General features: G+C 46.1%; 1 protein-coding gene across 1 annotated transcript in view; it reads right to left on the bottom strand.

Annotated features, from left to right (window-relative positions):
- Window positions 1-13,645, bottom strand: part of LOC104306902 (ovostatin-like) — a 39,829-nt gene that overhangs the window by 4,556 nt on the left and 21,628 nt on the right. The window contains exons 18-30 of the mRNA XM_054163956.1: window positions 13,229-13,325; window positions 11,973-12,201; window positions 9,342-9,465; window positions 8,869-8,987; window positions 8,368-8,419; window positions 7,270-7,353; window positions 6,233-6,409; window positions 5,321-5,402; window positions 4,038-4,194; window positions 3,577-3,651; window positions 2,166-2,331; window positions 1,392-1,612; window positions 674-889 (exon numbers count right to left, since the gene is read on the bottom strand). Coding sequence (XP_054019931.1) covers window positions 674-889; window positions 1,392-1,612; window positions 2,166-2,331; window positions 3,577-3,651; window positions 4,038-4,194; window positions 5,321-5,402; window positions 6,233-6,409; window positions 7,270-7,353; window positions 8,368-8,419; window positions 8,869-8,987; window positions 9,342-9,465; window positions 11,973-12,201; window positions 13,229-13,325 — 1,799 coding nt within the window. The remainder of the gene's footprint in view (window positions 1-673; window positions 890-1,391; window positions 1,613-2,165; window positions 2,332-3,576; window positions 3,652-4,037; window positions 4,195-5,320; window positions 5,403-6,232; window positions 6,410-7,269; window positions 7,354-8,367; window positions 8,420-8,868; window positions 8,988-9,341; window positions 9,466-11,972; window positions 12,202-13,228; window positions 13,326-13,645) is intronic.

Here is a 13,645-nt window from a genome sequence, read left to right as displayed (position 1 = left end):
TTGGTTTTATGTGAAGGATCCTTGCTTACATCAAAGATGGACACATCAGACTTCTGCTCTTTAGCAAGGAAGGTGCTTGCACCAAGCTTCACCTCCCAGAGAGAAACCAGCTGCTGATCAGCAAGGACTCTTACACAAACTGTGACTCCACACAAGTCAGAATGTGGGATGGGGGAGGATGTGTTTGAATAGAACCACAGAATCATAGAATTGTTACAATTGGAAAAGTCCTTTGAGGTCATTGAGTCTAACCATTGTCTAACTCTGCCAAGACTGGTGCTAAATGATATCTCTTGGCATCACATCTCTGTATCTTTGAAACACCTCCAGGGATGGGAATTCAACCACCTCCCTGGAGAGCCTATTGCAGTGTTTGAGAACCCCTTCATAGTCTTCTAATACCCAACCTAAACCTCCCCCAGTGCAACATAAGGCCCTTTCCACTTGTCCTATCCATTATTGCTAGGTAGAAGAGACCAACCCCATCTCCTTTAAGGGAGTAGAGAGTGAGGAGGTCTCCCCTCAACCTCATTTTCTACAGACTAAAGAAGCCCAGTTTAGATAAATCACATAATTGGGGAAAACAAAGAGAAGTCACATGAAGAATCATCAAAACCATGGCTGTATTGTGTGCAGTGTGTGGGACAGAATGAAGAGGAGCACAGAACCTTACTTGCATAAGCACACATCCACTGCCATTCACTGTCAGGCTGTATTTCCCAGGGATCTCAGGAAGGGGAGTCTGTTGCAGCAGGAGCCTGTTTGTACTGTTGACAGTAAATACCTTCTCAAAAAGCTTTTTGGAAGTGATCTTGACTACATTTTGTGCAACAGAATTGTATGTGGCCTCGCCATAAGCAGCCAGGGCTTGAAGAGCAATGACTGTATCCTGAAGGAAAAGGAATAATGAAATACAGTTAGCTACACAGTGTGACAAGTGCTCCATCCTAGCTAAAGAAAACTTGAATTTGTGTGGAATTCCAGGCTTTCCATACATAAGGAGCCATTTCATTATGGCATGTATGTTTTAGGGTGGGAGGAATCTCTATGCTCATATGAAGGTCTCAGAACATAAAACCTGAGGTCTAGAGCACAGTTCTAGAGTTTTTCATGCTGTTGAAGCATGTGTTTTCTAGGGAACTACAGAGCACATCTTGGTCCTACAACAGCTGGGGCTCTGTTTTCTGTGCTTATCCCCAACACAATTACCTGTGTTTGTTGCTAGCCACATTACTCTTGTATGGCTCAAACCTTTCTATAGTTATGAAGAAGACAGCAGGGGGTCAGTATTTTGGTCTCTCTAAGTGAAAGGCTTGGTCTCTCTGTGTTTGAGACTTTCAGGGTCCCCTAGTTCCTAGGACTGACTGGGGAGTGGAAGAGACTTTTAGCACCTGGGTGGAAGAGAAACCTCCATAGGGATTCTGCTGCCTGATGATCCACTGCACAATCCCTGAGGCCTTTGTGAGATCATCTTGAGTCCGGTTGGGTTTGCAGAGCAATGCCAGCAGCACGTAACTGGTGATCTCAACCTCAGCTGATGGGGCATGGTCAAGGAAGGAGGGAGATTCTTCTGAGAGAGGCCTCTCCTCCTGCTCCCAGTGCTGTGATCCATCTGAATAAACAGAGAGAGAGTATGGATCCATGAAAGTGGGGTTTGGGTGTCACTTCCCTCTGCTGCCTCAGAGATGCCTCCTGGCATCATTCTCACAGGTGTTCTCTACAGAGCAACAGATGTGCTGTAAAGCAACTCCATAGGCTGTTTCACAGGATCACAGAATCTCTTCTGTTGCAAAAGACCTCAAGCACCAGCAAGTGCAGTTGTTGACCTAATGCCACCATGGCCATTAACCCATGTCCCAAAGTGCCATGACAGAAAAATATGTAAACACCTCCAGGGTTGGTTACTCCACCAGCTCCCTGGGCACTCTCTTCCAATTCTTGACCATTTTCCCGGGGGTTGAAACCTTCCCTGGTGCAATTTGAAGCCATTTGCTCTTGTTACATCACTTGATACTAGGGAGAAGAGACCAACACCCACCTCACTACAGCCTTCCTTTGCAGAGTTTGATTCTTGTGCCTATACTCTCAGTAGTTACAGCATTTAAGATCAGTAAGTTCTGTTCCCTCTTCCCACTTCCCAAATTCCCCCAATGGTTGAAACTCACCAACTTCCTTTGCTGATTTCAGTAACTCTCTAAGGAATGATGCACACTTTTCTGCCTTGCCAGCCAAGCAGAAAGCATAGGCCATGAGTGCCCGAGTGTAAACGTTGCTGATTCTCTTCTCAGATGCAGTCTCCAGGCAGAAAATGGCATTTCGGACTACAGGGTACTTTAACAAACAAACAAACAAACAAACCGAATTCATGTGGGTGTAATTCAGGACATTAGTCTTCACCTGGCCAAACATTTATGTTCTTCAAACCAATTCTTCACCCTGCCACTATCCCAGTAATGAGCATGGGACTTCACTTCAACAGTCAAGACTCTATTTTGCCTTAAGCAAATCTGAGCTGGTAGTCTCTATCCTTGGTGACTAATTCAATCCTGTGGAGCTGTACAAGGGTTACACTAAGTAAGAAATATCTACAGCTTGGCTCTGTGTTGGTGCAAATGCACTAATGACAAAGGATATGACAAATTTGAGGCAGAGAAACTCATACATTAAGCTTTTCATATATACTACATCTCCCCTGTGGTCTCCTTTGTATAGGCACGTCTTAGAAAAGACAGAGCAGTTTTTCACCCTGGTTGACCTTTGTTTCTCCAGGGGAGCTTTTTGTGCCCTTTGTAGACTTTATGAAGTTGCCTGCAAGAATTTACTGTCTTGGCATGTTTGAGACTAATCTAAAATGTATGGGTTACTACCTGCCAGTTATTTCTTATTGGAAGGGTACACATGTCATTAAGTGTCTTGGAGCTCTCAAACAGAAGATCCAATCCCACCAAGGTCTGTGTAATTTCTACTTGAACACTGGTGGTTGAAGAGGTACAGAGATGGGGAACCTTGCTGAGAGGTCTGGAGCACAGCTCTATGAGGAGAGGCTGAAGGAGCTGGGGTTGCTTAGCCTGGAGAAGAGGAGGCTCAGGGGAGACCTTCTTGCTCTCTACAACTCCCTGAAGGGAGTTTGTAGCCAGGTGGGGGTTGGTCTCTTCTCCCAGGCAACCAGCAGCAGAACAAGAGGACACAGTCTCAAGCTGTGCCAGGGGAAGTTTAGGCTGGAGGTGAGGAGGAAGTTCTTCCCAGAGAGCGAGATTGGCCATTGGAATGTGCTGCCCAGGGAGGTGGTGGAGGCACCGTCCCTGGAGGTCTTTAAGAGGGGATTGGACGTGGCACTTGGTGCCATGGTTTAGTAGTCCTGAGGTGTTGGGTGATAGGTTGGACTTGATGATCTCTGAGGTCTTTTCCAACCTTACTGATTCTATGATTCACAGCCACAGAGCAGGGTTGTGTTCCTTGGGAGCTGAACCTCCCTCTCTCTCTTTTGTACCTAGACAATTTGTAGCAGACGCTGGGGTCACATCAACAACTAGTGATCAGTTCCAGCTGAATGCCGGCTGCTGAAGGTCTCCTTACCGAGCTGGAATGCTGAGCTTCTAGCATGGCAATGGTGATGTAGGCAGAAAGTGACAGCTCATCTTCAACTCCTCCCTGAAAAGGACATGGAGAGTGGAATAAGTAGTGAATGTCCTGAGTCTTTATATTGCATCCCAGCTGGGAGAGCGTGGCCAGTTATGGAGGCAGTCCAAAAGGAAGGAGATCATACACATAGCTCTTAAATAGCTCTTAAATCAAGAGCAGCCCTTTACTGCCGCCTCAAAAAAGAATGGCTCTCACAAAATTGCAGTCCTGTAAGACCTAGCTGAGGTATGGTGTGGGAATGCAAACTGAGCCAGAAATCGTCATTTTAAGATGAGGAGTGTTAGTCCTCAGCAGAAGACAGACATTTGGAGTAAAGTATCGGTTTTGACATTAATGGGAGAGCCTGTTCCTCATGAAAAGAGTGCAAATTGCACCAAGAAGTAATTCTCTACCACCTTCAAGGCATTGTTGAAGAGTGTCCCAACGCTTCGGAAACAGCCGTCCGGCTTCTGTTTGCTTGCCAGCCACATCAGGGTTTGAGCCTGGACGTTGTCATCAATGTAGATGAAGTGACTAGCTTGTGCAAATGATTTGTAGACAAAGGCTGTGAGCCTGCAAGGGAAAGATGAAGCTGTGAGATGAGCACTTCGTCAGCCCTCTGTTTCATGTTACGCATAGCGTTAGGGCAAGTGTAGAGCCCTGCATATGGGAAGAGCAACCCCACGTGTCAGTTCAGATTGTGGGCTGACCTGCTGGAGAGCAGCTCTGGGGAAAAGGACTTGGAAGTCCTGGGGGACAACAGCCTGACCATGAGCCAAAAATGTGCCCTCGTGGCCCTGAAGGCAAATGACATCCTGGGATGTGCTCAGAAGAGTGTGACCAGCAGCTCAAGGGAGATTTTCCTCCCCCTTTACTCTGCCTCTCCCCAGTTCAAGAAGGACAAGGAACTATTGGAGAGAGTCCACTAGAGAGCTCCTAAGATCATGAGGGGACTGGAACATCTACCTTGAGAAGAAAGTCTGAGAGACCTGGTGCTGTTTAGCCTGGAGAACAGGAGATTGAGAGGGCATCTCATTAATGCCCTCCTTAGTGTAAGGAGGGTGGGACCAGAGTCTTCCAGTGGTGTCCAGTGACAGGACAAGGGGCAATCTGGAACATGGGAGGTTCCTTTCAAACCACCACAATGAGGAAAAAGTTCTTCCCTTTGAAGGTGGCAGAGCACTGGAGCATAGAGATTGTGGAGTATCCTTTTCAGGTCCTTATGTGGATGTGTTCCTTTGTGATTTACTCTGGGTGAACCTGCTCTAGCAGGGGGGTTGGTCTAGATGATCTCCAGAGCTCTCTTTCAACCCCTACTACTCTGTGATTCTGTGATAAGATGAAGAGTTACTGTGATAAGATGAAGAGTTACTGTGTTCCTCCAGGAGAGGGTAGTTATATGGGACAAAGGAAGGATATGCAGCATGCCTCACAGCTGATTCTGGCTACAGAGCAGTGCAGTAAGTTTGATTTCATGTGAAACAGCAGGAATGCAAGTCAGAAAGTCATCTGGGTATTTAGGGATCAGTTTCTCCCTCCCACCCTACCTGGCAGGGGGTGGAGAGCTGTTTTTCCCCCTACTCACAGAGTACTAGTCCTAGACAGCACTGCACATTTGGCTACTGATGATGCCTCTTCCTTTATCACATACATTCAATGCAAATTAATCTCTGAGCTATATTTGCTCCCAGTCACTTACCAGGTGTTCCCTTCTTTATCTTTGATGCCAAAGATGCTGTAGGATCCATCAGGATGTTTATATGACAGTTGCTTCTGGTAGCCTGCAAAAACATGGGAGAGGAAGTGCTCTCTAATTTAAAAGTAAAATTGTGTTCTGTTTGTTATCAGATTTATCTGAAACCATGCTGGGAAAGAGTGGAAGGGCAGTGTGTATCTCCCAAGCAGCAGGAGAGCACTGAAGGTAGCTTAGGTGGAAGTATGGAACATCCTGTCCTGCAGAAACACTGCATGACAGAATAAACAGATCTGTATCAGCTCTGTGCTCCAGCTAGACTGCCTGGATTAGGGTATATAGAAACAGATTCATAGAATTGTTTGGATTTGGAAAGACCTCTAAAATCATCAAGCCCAACCTTTATCTGACTCAAACAAGACTAGTAGATAGCCACGCTGCTGCTGCTGCTCACTGGACCACAACATATATTATAAGGGAACACAAGCCCTCTGAGGAGAGGCTGAGGGAGCTGGGGTTGCTTAGCCTGGAGAAGAGGAGGCTCAGGGGAGAACTCTTTGCTCTCTACAACTACCTGAAGGGAGGTTGTAGCCAGGTGGGGGTTGGTCTCTTCTCTCTAGCAACCAGCATCAGAACAAGAGGACACAGTCTCAAACTGTGCCAGGGGAGGGTTAGGCTGGATGTTAGGAAGAAATTCTTCCCAGCAAGAGAGATTGGCCATTGGAATGTGCTGCCCAGGGAGGTGGTGGAGTCACCGTCACTGGAAGTGTTTAAAATAAGACTGGCTGTGGCACTTGGTGCCATGGTTTAGTTGATCAGATGGTGTTGGGTGATAGGTTGGACTTGATGACCTCAAAGGTCTTTTCCAACCTGTTTGGTTCTGTGATTCTGTGAAACACAAGAACACAAAGCTCTCACCGCTCACTAGGTATCCGATGGCCTTGGACTTGACCTCCTCACTCAGCTGCCCTGTCTTGTTCAGATAGCCCAGGACACAGATGTTGGGTGCAAACAGGACCATGTTCTGCTCCCCACAGCCAAATGGCATCTGGAGGAGATGGTGCACGTTATGCATGGCAGTGCCCATGATGTCACCTGAGGAAGAGGAGATGCCAGGATGGATTAGCACAAATCCTGGAGACTCAACTGAGCAGTAATTTCTGGTTTGTAGGTAGATACATGGCAAGTGCAGCTGGGGCTGCAAGCCTTTCCCCCAAGCCTGAATCCCTCAGTGCTAAATGCTTTGTTCTGTTCTGTTTTGCAGCCAATAAAGACATCCCTTCCATATCTCTCCTTACTTAGTTTAAATTGCCCACACCAGAAAACTTCGAGTTTTGAAGTGGAAACTCTTCAGAAAGATAATTCTTAGTGTAAATGAATGGAAGAGCTTCCAGGAAAGTTCTGTTTTCAAAGGAGGGAAGGGGAACAGCCCAGGGATGCTACATTGGAATACATATATTTCAGAATCAGCAACTAATGCTGAGAAAGGACATTAGTTATGCAGGCATATCATTGTTAGTGTTAGGAAAGAGCCTGCAAAGGGATTTCTGGAATGGGCTGAAACAGCCTACACCAGAAAGCAAATTTTTTATGACTAGAGAGTAACCAAGTCCAGATCCCTTCCAAGAAAAGGCTGGAGAAGATCCACTAGCACCTCTGACTTGCAGTTGGGTGAGTGAAGGAAGTCATGAGTCTGGCTGAAGTTGTAACTTGGAACTGTGACATTTCAGAGCAAAGCAATCAAACACAATACCTTCAAACAGAAAAGTGAACAAGAATGGAACCAATATTTAAACTTCATTCCTCTGCCATTGGTGGACAAGGTAAGAATCACTTTGTTTTCTCAGAATTTTTCCATGCAGAGAGTGGAAGCTCACATCTTGAATCCTGAAACAGCTTTCCTTTCATATGTTGACATTTCCTTTCTTTGCATGTGTTACTAATTATATACTTACCAACAACAGAAAAGGAAGCTCTGGCTGACCCTTCCACCACGTTGGTAGGCAGATCTAGAGTAACATCTTGAGTAACTGCATCATCTGTGTGGAAAAATATGAAGTCTGGTGTGGTCATTTGTATAGGAACAGTGAAATAGCAGTGGAGAGTGCACAGTGAAAAACTGCATGAGAGACAACGATAGATAGGAACTCACAGCTGTCACTCTAAGCATCAGGAGAGAAGGAGGCACAGCAAAATGAAAATTGTGACAAACAGACCAAATTGTGCAGCAGCTGTTCAAGAAACATCATCTGAACAGGGTAAGGCTAGTCCTCACAGACTATAGTATCTGTGAGGCCTGAGGGTAGACATGACACTTGGGACATGGCTTAATGTTCATGGTGGTGCTGGGTTAGTGGTTAGAATACATAGAATAAACCAGGTTGGAAGAGACCTTCAAGATCATCACATCCAACCCATCAACAGTGTACAGGGGCAGAATGACCTCCCTGCTCCTGCTGGCCACACTGTTCCTGATGCAGGCCAGGATGCCATTGGCCCTCTTGGCTGCCTGGGCACACTGCAGGCTCATGTTCAGCTTACCATCGACCAGTACCCCCAGGATGATCTTCAAGGTCTTTTCCAACTGAAAGGGTTCACTGGTTCTGAGCTGTGGGGAGAGTTGGTTGGTGAGGGTCAGGGCTGCTTTTGTACCTTGTTTAGACAGAGCTTGCAGGAAACCCTGGAAACTCTTTTGTCAGCTCTGAGATGGTGTGGAAGGGATTGTTGCTTTCCATTCCCACTAGAAGTGGAGAGCTGGAAGCTGTAGTTATCCTTTCAATAGAGGACCACAACCAACACAAAACGCAGGACAGGTTTTGCAATCTCCCCTCTGCATCTGAGCTTGGCTGACTGCAACATAGGTACTAAGTGATACGCATGGGACCTCCTAGGAATTTCCTGACAAGGAACTGAGCAGTAGTATTCACACTAGATGGTATTTGGGCAGCTCCAGGGAAAAGGGAGGGACAGCATCAATGACCACTGCAGAAAAGAGTGCAAACTCCAACCTTCCTTTCAGTTCCTCCAAAGACAGCAGTGTCTAAGACCCTTACCTTTTGTACAGATCAGGGAGGTTTGAGTCTTTTCCCTTCTGATGCCTTCAGGCTGCATGGGGGTGGGAAGAAGAGATACATGCAGTGGATGAGAAAAATGCTTGCAGAAGAGCAGTGACAAGAGAGCCACCCCTCACCCCAGCCTCCTGCATCATTAGACAGCTGCACTGCAGCAGCAGTTTGCAGGTTCATGCTTACAAAGAGTTTCCAGCAGCCTAAGTCCCTCATTTCCAGTTTTTCCTCTCTGTGAAGGAGACATGCACTTACTAACTAATCCTCATGCACTTACTTACTAATCCTCATGGAAGAAGATATCAGATAAGACAGGACTTGGTCTTAGCTTTAACAGCCAGACCCTATGCCAGCCAGATGAATGTGGAGCCAAATCAGGAGTCCTTTATGGAACCTGGAAAACCTTTACTTGCTTTTGATAATTCTGCTGTGGTTTTCTTTCCTTGTGACAGGGAGTACAGGGCAAGCAGTAAAAGCTGTCAGCAGTACCTCAACCAACAGTGTTCTGATCTGGGTGTCCTTGTAGTCAGTACTGATGTTCCTAGATGCTTCACCTTCACAATGTTCATCATCCACACTCTCTGCAGTAATGCTGAATTGCACATTACCTTGAATGGTAGCAGAAAAAGACAACAAAAATGTATTGGTTTCTAGCTTGCAGAATGAAGGCTGAAGTAAGACATTTCATATGATAGTATCTACAAGTACTTCAACAGGGCAGTCACACTATGTGAGATGTATGAGAAGAGAATTGATCTCTGAAAATGGGAATGATAAACACACTGCAGCTGTGGAGTGGCTCTTTAGACCAAACAGCTGGAAAGACCAGGGGTAGACCAAATTTTCCAAGTTGGAAGATGTAGGTGGAGATTTAGGGGGAAGATTAGATTTTTCCAAGTGAGGTATTAATTGGTTAGCATCAATCTCAGGACAGAAAGTCAGGTAGACTCAAAGACACTTACCAATTTCTTTGGGGAAAACATTCCAGATATGTGTCTCTCTTTGTTTGGAACATAGGCATCCATCATCCTTCTGGGAGATGGGTTTGGCTTGATAAGCAAGGGAATCTGACAGCGAAACATTGACCTGAGAACAGAAGGAAAACTGTGATGGGACAAAGATGCTTGTCATAGAATCAATCATAGAATCATCATATCAATAAGGTTGGAAAAGACCTCAAGGATCAAGTCCAACCTGTCACCCAACACCTCAGGACTAACTAAACCATGGCACCAAGTGCCACGTCCAAACCCCTCTTGAACACCTCCAGGGACAGTGACTCCACCACCTCCCTGGGCAGCACATTCCAATGGCCAATCTCGCTCTTTGGGAAGAACTTCCTCCTCACCTCCAGCCTAAACTTCCCCTGGCACAGCTTGAGACTGTGTCCTCTTGTTCTGATGCTGCTTGCCTGGGAGAAGAGACCAACCCCCACGTGGCTACAACCTCCCTTCAGGTAGCTGTAGAGTGTAGTGAGGTCCCCCCTAGCCTCCTCTTCTCCAGGCTAAACAATCCCAGTTCTTTTAACTGTGTAGAGCAAATACAAGGCCTGAGACGACAGTGTCAGATGAATCATCCATCAGTTGTAAGCTTGACACTATTCCCTTTTGCTTCTCATGACATTCTCCATTGAGATGCTAAATGTTCTACACAGACTTACGATTTCTGGTCAGGATATTGAGTCATGGTCACTTGACCTGGTGCTAATGGCTTTGAACTAACTTGCAGAGGAAACCACTGGAGAGTGTTTGTTCCTCTGTTGTTGCAGGAACACTTGAAAAACAGGCTAAGAGTGGAAAGCATCAATAATGGAGACCTCTTTTTCCAGGGTGTTTAAAACCTGAGGCCTTTTTGATTTGTTAGATGAAAATGCTAACAGAGTTTGAAAACAAATACTAAATTGCATATTAATTGTCAAAATTATGGAATAGAATCACAGAATTGTTTCAGTTGGCCAAGATCTTTAAGATCATTGAGTCCATTCATGATCTAATGCTACCAAGTCTGGTGCTAAACCATGTCCCTCAGCACTACATCTCTGCAGCTTTGAAAGACCTTCAGGGATGGAGGATTCAACATCCTTCCTGGGTAGCCTGTTCCAGTCTTGGAGAACCATTTCTGTGAAGAAGTTTCTTCTAATATCCAATCTAAACCTCCCCTGGTGCAGCTTGAGGTCATTTCCTGGATTGTTACTAGAGAGAAGAGACCAAATCCCTTCTCACTACAACTTCCTTTCTGAGAGCTGTAGCAAGTTTGAGGGCTCCCTCAATCTTCTTTATTTTCCAGACTAAATAATCCAGGTTCCCTTAGCTGCTCCTCACATGTCCTGTTTTTCTAATTCTTCACCAGCTTCATTGGCCTTCTCTGGACCTGCTCCAGTACCTCAATGTCTTTCATTCCTCGATGGTGATCTCCTTGTGAGAACAGAGAGGTGATTTCCAACATTCCCATCAAACAATAAGTCTAGAATCTACACCTGCCTCTTTTTTTCAGGGTTCCTAGATCACAGTATCACAGTATCACTAAGGTTGGAAGAGACCTCGAGGATCATCGAGTCCAACCTGTCTCCACAGACCTCATGACTAGACCATGGCACCAAGTGCCACATCCAATCCCCTCTTGAACACCTCCAGGGATGGGGACTCCACCACCTCCCTGGGCAGCACATCCCAATGACGAACGACTCGCTCGGTGAAGAACTTTCTCCTCACTGCCAGCCTAAACCTCCCCTGGTGTAGCTTGAGACTGTGTCCCCTTGCTCTGGTGCTGGTTGCTTGGGAGAAGAGACCAACCCCCTCCTGTCTACAACCACCTTTCAGGTAGTTGTAGAGGGCAGTGAGATCACCCCTGAGCCTCCTCTTTTCCAGGCTAAGCAACCCCAGCTCCCTCAGCCTCTCCCCCCAGGGCTGTGCTCTTCTCTGGACACCTTCAAGTGTCTCGATACAATATAACAACCAAGAAGCCAAATAGAAGATCCCTGATTTTCTTTCTTCAAGCATCCTTTAGTCCCTGGGTAAGCTCCCTCCATGCAGGGGTGCAGTGCACCCGTGGGCTGGAGCCATTCTGCCTGGGAAGTCTTGAATATTGATGGTACAGTGGCCCAGTACCTGGGAGCAATGGAAACTCGAGCCGGACAGATACTTTGCAGGGCAAGTGCTGGACTTTTGTGCTCCTTGCTTTGGTGCTTTGGGAGCTGTCACCCCAGAGAACTAGAGTTTATCTTCTCTCTGTTTCTTGCTTTTCCCATTTTCTTCTCTCTGGCAAGCACAAGCCATTCACTTCATACTTTCACATAGCTCCCTAAAGAAAAGATCTTACTAAAAACATCAATTGCTTGCATGACTGTGGATGGTGACTGATACTCTGAAAAGCACTTGTTTCCTTCCTCTATTGATTTCAAGATTGCTTACACACCCATCCTAGTTCACACAGACCTCTGTGCTTTGTGGTCGTTTAGGAGGACAAATCCGGCCAAGATAATGGTTCATCAGATAGAATGAGCAGTCCATCAATCAAGCCATCTACACCACTCACTTTGCTGCAGTTTCTTTGGAGATGGGATAAAGTCTGAAAATGTGGGCAGAAGTACACACCTTAATGCAGTGGTCAAGGTAGTTGAAGACATTGGCTCTAAGCAGGAAATCTTCTCCTCGAATGATAGAGTATGGCAAGGTTAAGTCCACAAAGAAAGGCTGGAAGGCTTTCAGGGTGGCAGGCACAGACAAACCAAATCCAGCCAGCTCTTCCACACAGAAGGCACGGGCCTTCCATTCAGTGATGGTGTCAGGGGTGGTGTATGAGACACTAGCTTTTCCAGTAGAGCTGATGAGAATGGATAAAGGATGAGTTTAGAAAGGGTAAGTTTCAGATCTCCTTCATTCAAGAAGAAAAGCCCTTGCTTTGCCATAGAGGCAACAGATTTTGCAAATTAACTCTACAGAAATCTCTCATCCAAGTCCTCCCAGAACTTATTACCCAAACCTTCTGAGAAACCCCCCCCTGAAAGTTCTTCTGCCCACCATTTTCCTGAGTCTGGAAAGAAAAGGAAGAATTCACGTTTTGCCAACCCATATTTTAAGGAGAAGTGTCCCTCTTCTTGGGAGAGTGTGGCCGTTTGACGCTGTGCCTTTAAGAAAGGGGCACACTGGCTAAATGTTTGTAAAATATTTTGGTAGTCTAAATGAATTTCATTGGTAGAATTGTGGGAGGAGAGATTGGACCCAGGGGAGCTGGGAACTTTCTCTCAGTCTTCCTTCCTTCGCTGTCCCTTTTGGCTGGATCTGCTTCTGGGCTTCTTGCCAAGAGATAAGAACTAACTCACTCCCTGTAACAGGCCTGTCCGCTTCTTCCCCTGTCCTGCTAACCATCCTCGTCTCTTCTTCTACCTCTTTGGGGGAGAAGGGAGGTAGGGGGGTGAAGGGGGCACAGGGGGAAGCCCCCTGTGTGGGGGGCCTGGTTTCTGGTTGAGTTCATTTGCTGTATATTCCTGTATATATTGTAAAATCCCTGTATTTGTTGTGTTACACAGAATCTGTTTCCTTGTAAAATATACTCTCATTTCTCTGACTGGGTTTAGCCGTGGTCTCTTTCTCAGTGGGGGAGGGAAAGCAGAGCCTTTCCTTTCAAACCACCACAGAGAGCAACGTGACACACATTGTAGGGGCAGATGTCTCTGGGGACAGGGTAACTTCATCAGAGAAAAGAGGAGGCCAGGTGCTCAGGTGAAGATTGAAAAACCTACGCTTTCCAAGTCAAAGTGTGTCAAGGAATTGTCACCCAGCAGGACATCAGAGGACATATTCAGTAACTCTTAAAAGCAAGGCAAAGAGAGAGAAGAAAGAGCACTCACTTAACAGGGACTATATCCCAGATCCAGGTTTCGGGGAAGAATTCCCGAACAGTCTCAATGACGTGTCTCTTCCGACGCTCCTCTCTAGCAACTTCATCTGGGAAGAGATCATGGGAATTTAGTCAGGTCTGGTTCATGTAATGAGGATTCCCAGAAAGGACATGTTTCAATATGCACAGGCCAGTAGGAAGGATGATTGGTGCTCACCCATTTCCTTCTAACTGAGACTATTGGTAATGCCACACAAATATTACTGCCACTACTGTGTCTCTGAGTTAAGTATAAATCAGTAGCACAGAGAAAGGAAACATTACTTGAAGTGTATAGAATAGAATAGAATAGAATAGAATAGAATAGAATAGAATAGAATTTGGCTTGGATGGGAGCACACTGCGATGGGTTAGGAACTGGCTGGAG

Source organism: Dryobates pubescens, chromosome 8 (genome assembly GCF_014839835.1).
Source record: "Dryobates pubescens isolate bDryPub1 chromosome 8, bDryPub1.pri, whole genome shotgun sequence".
NCBI lineage: Eukaryota > Metazoa > Chordata > Aves > Piciformes > Picidae > Dryobates > Dryobates pubescens.
This window is presented reverse-complemented; position numbering and strand designations above follow the sequence as displayed.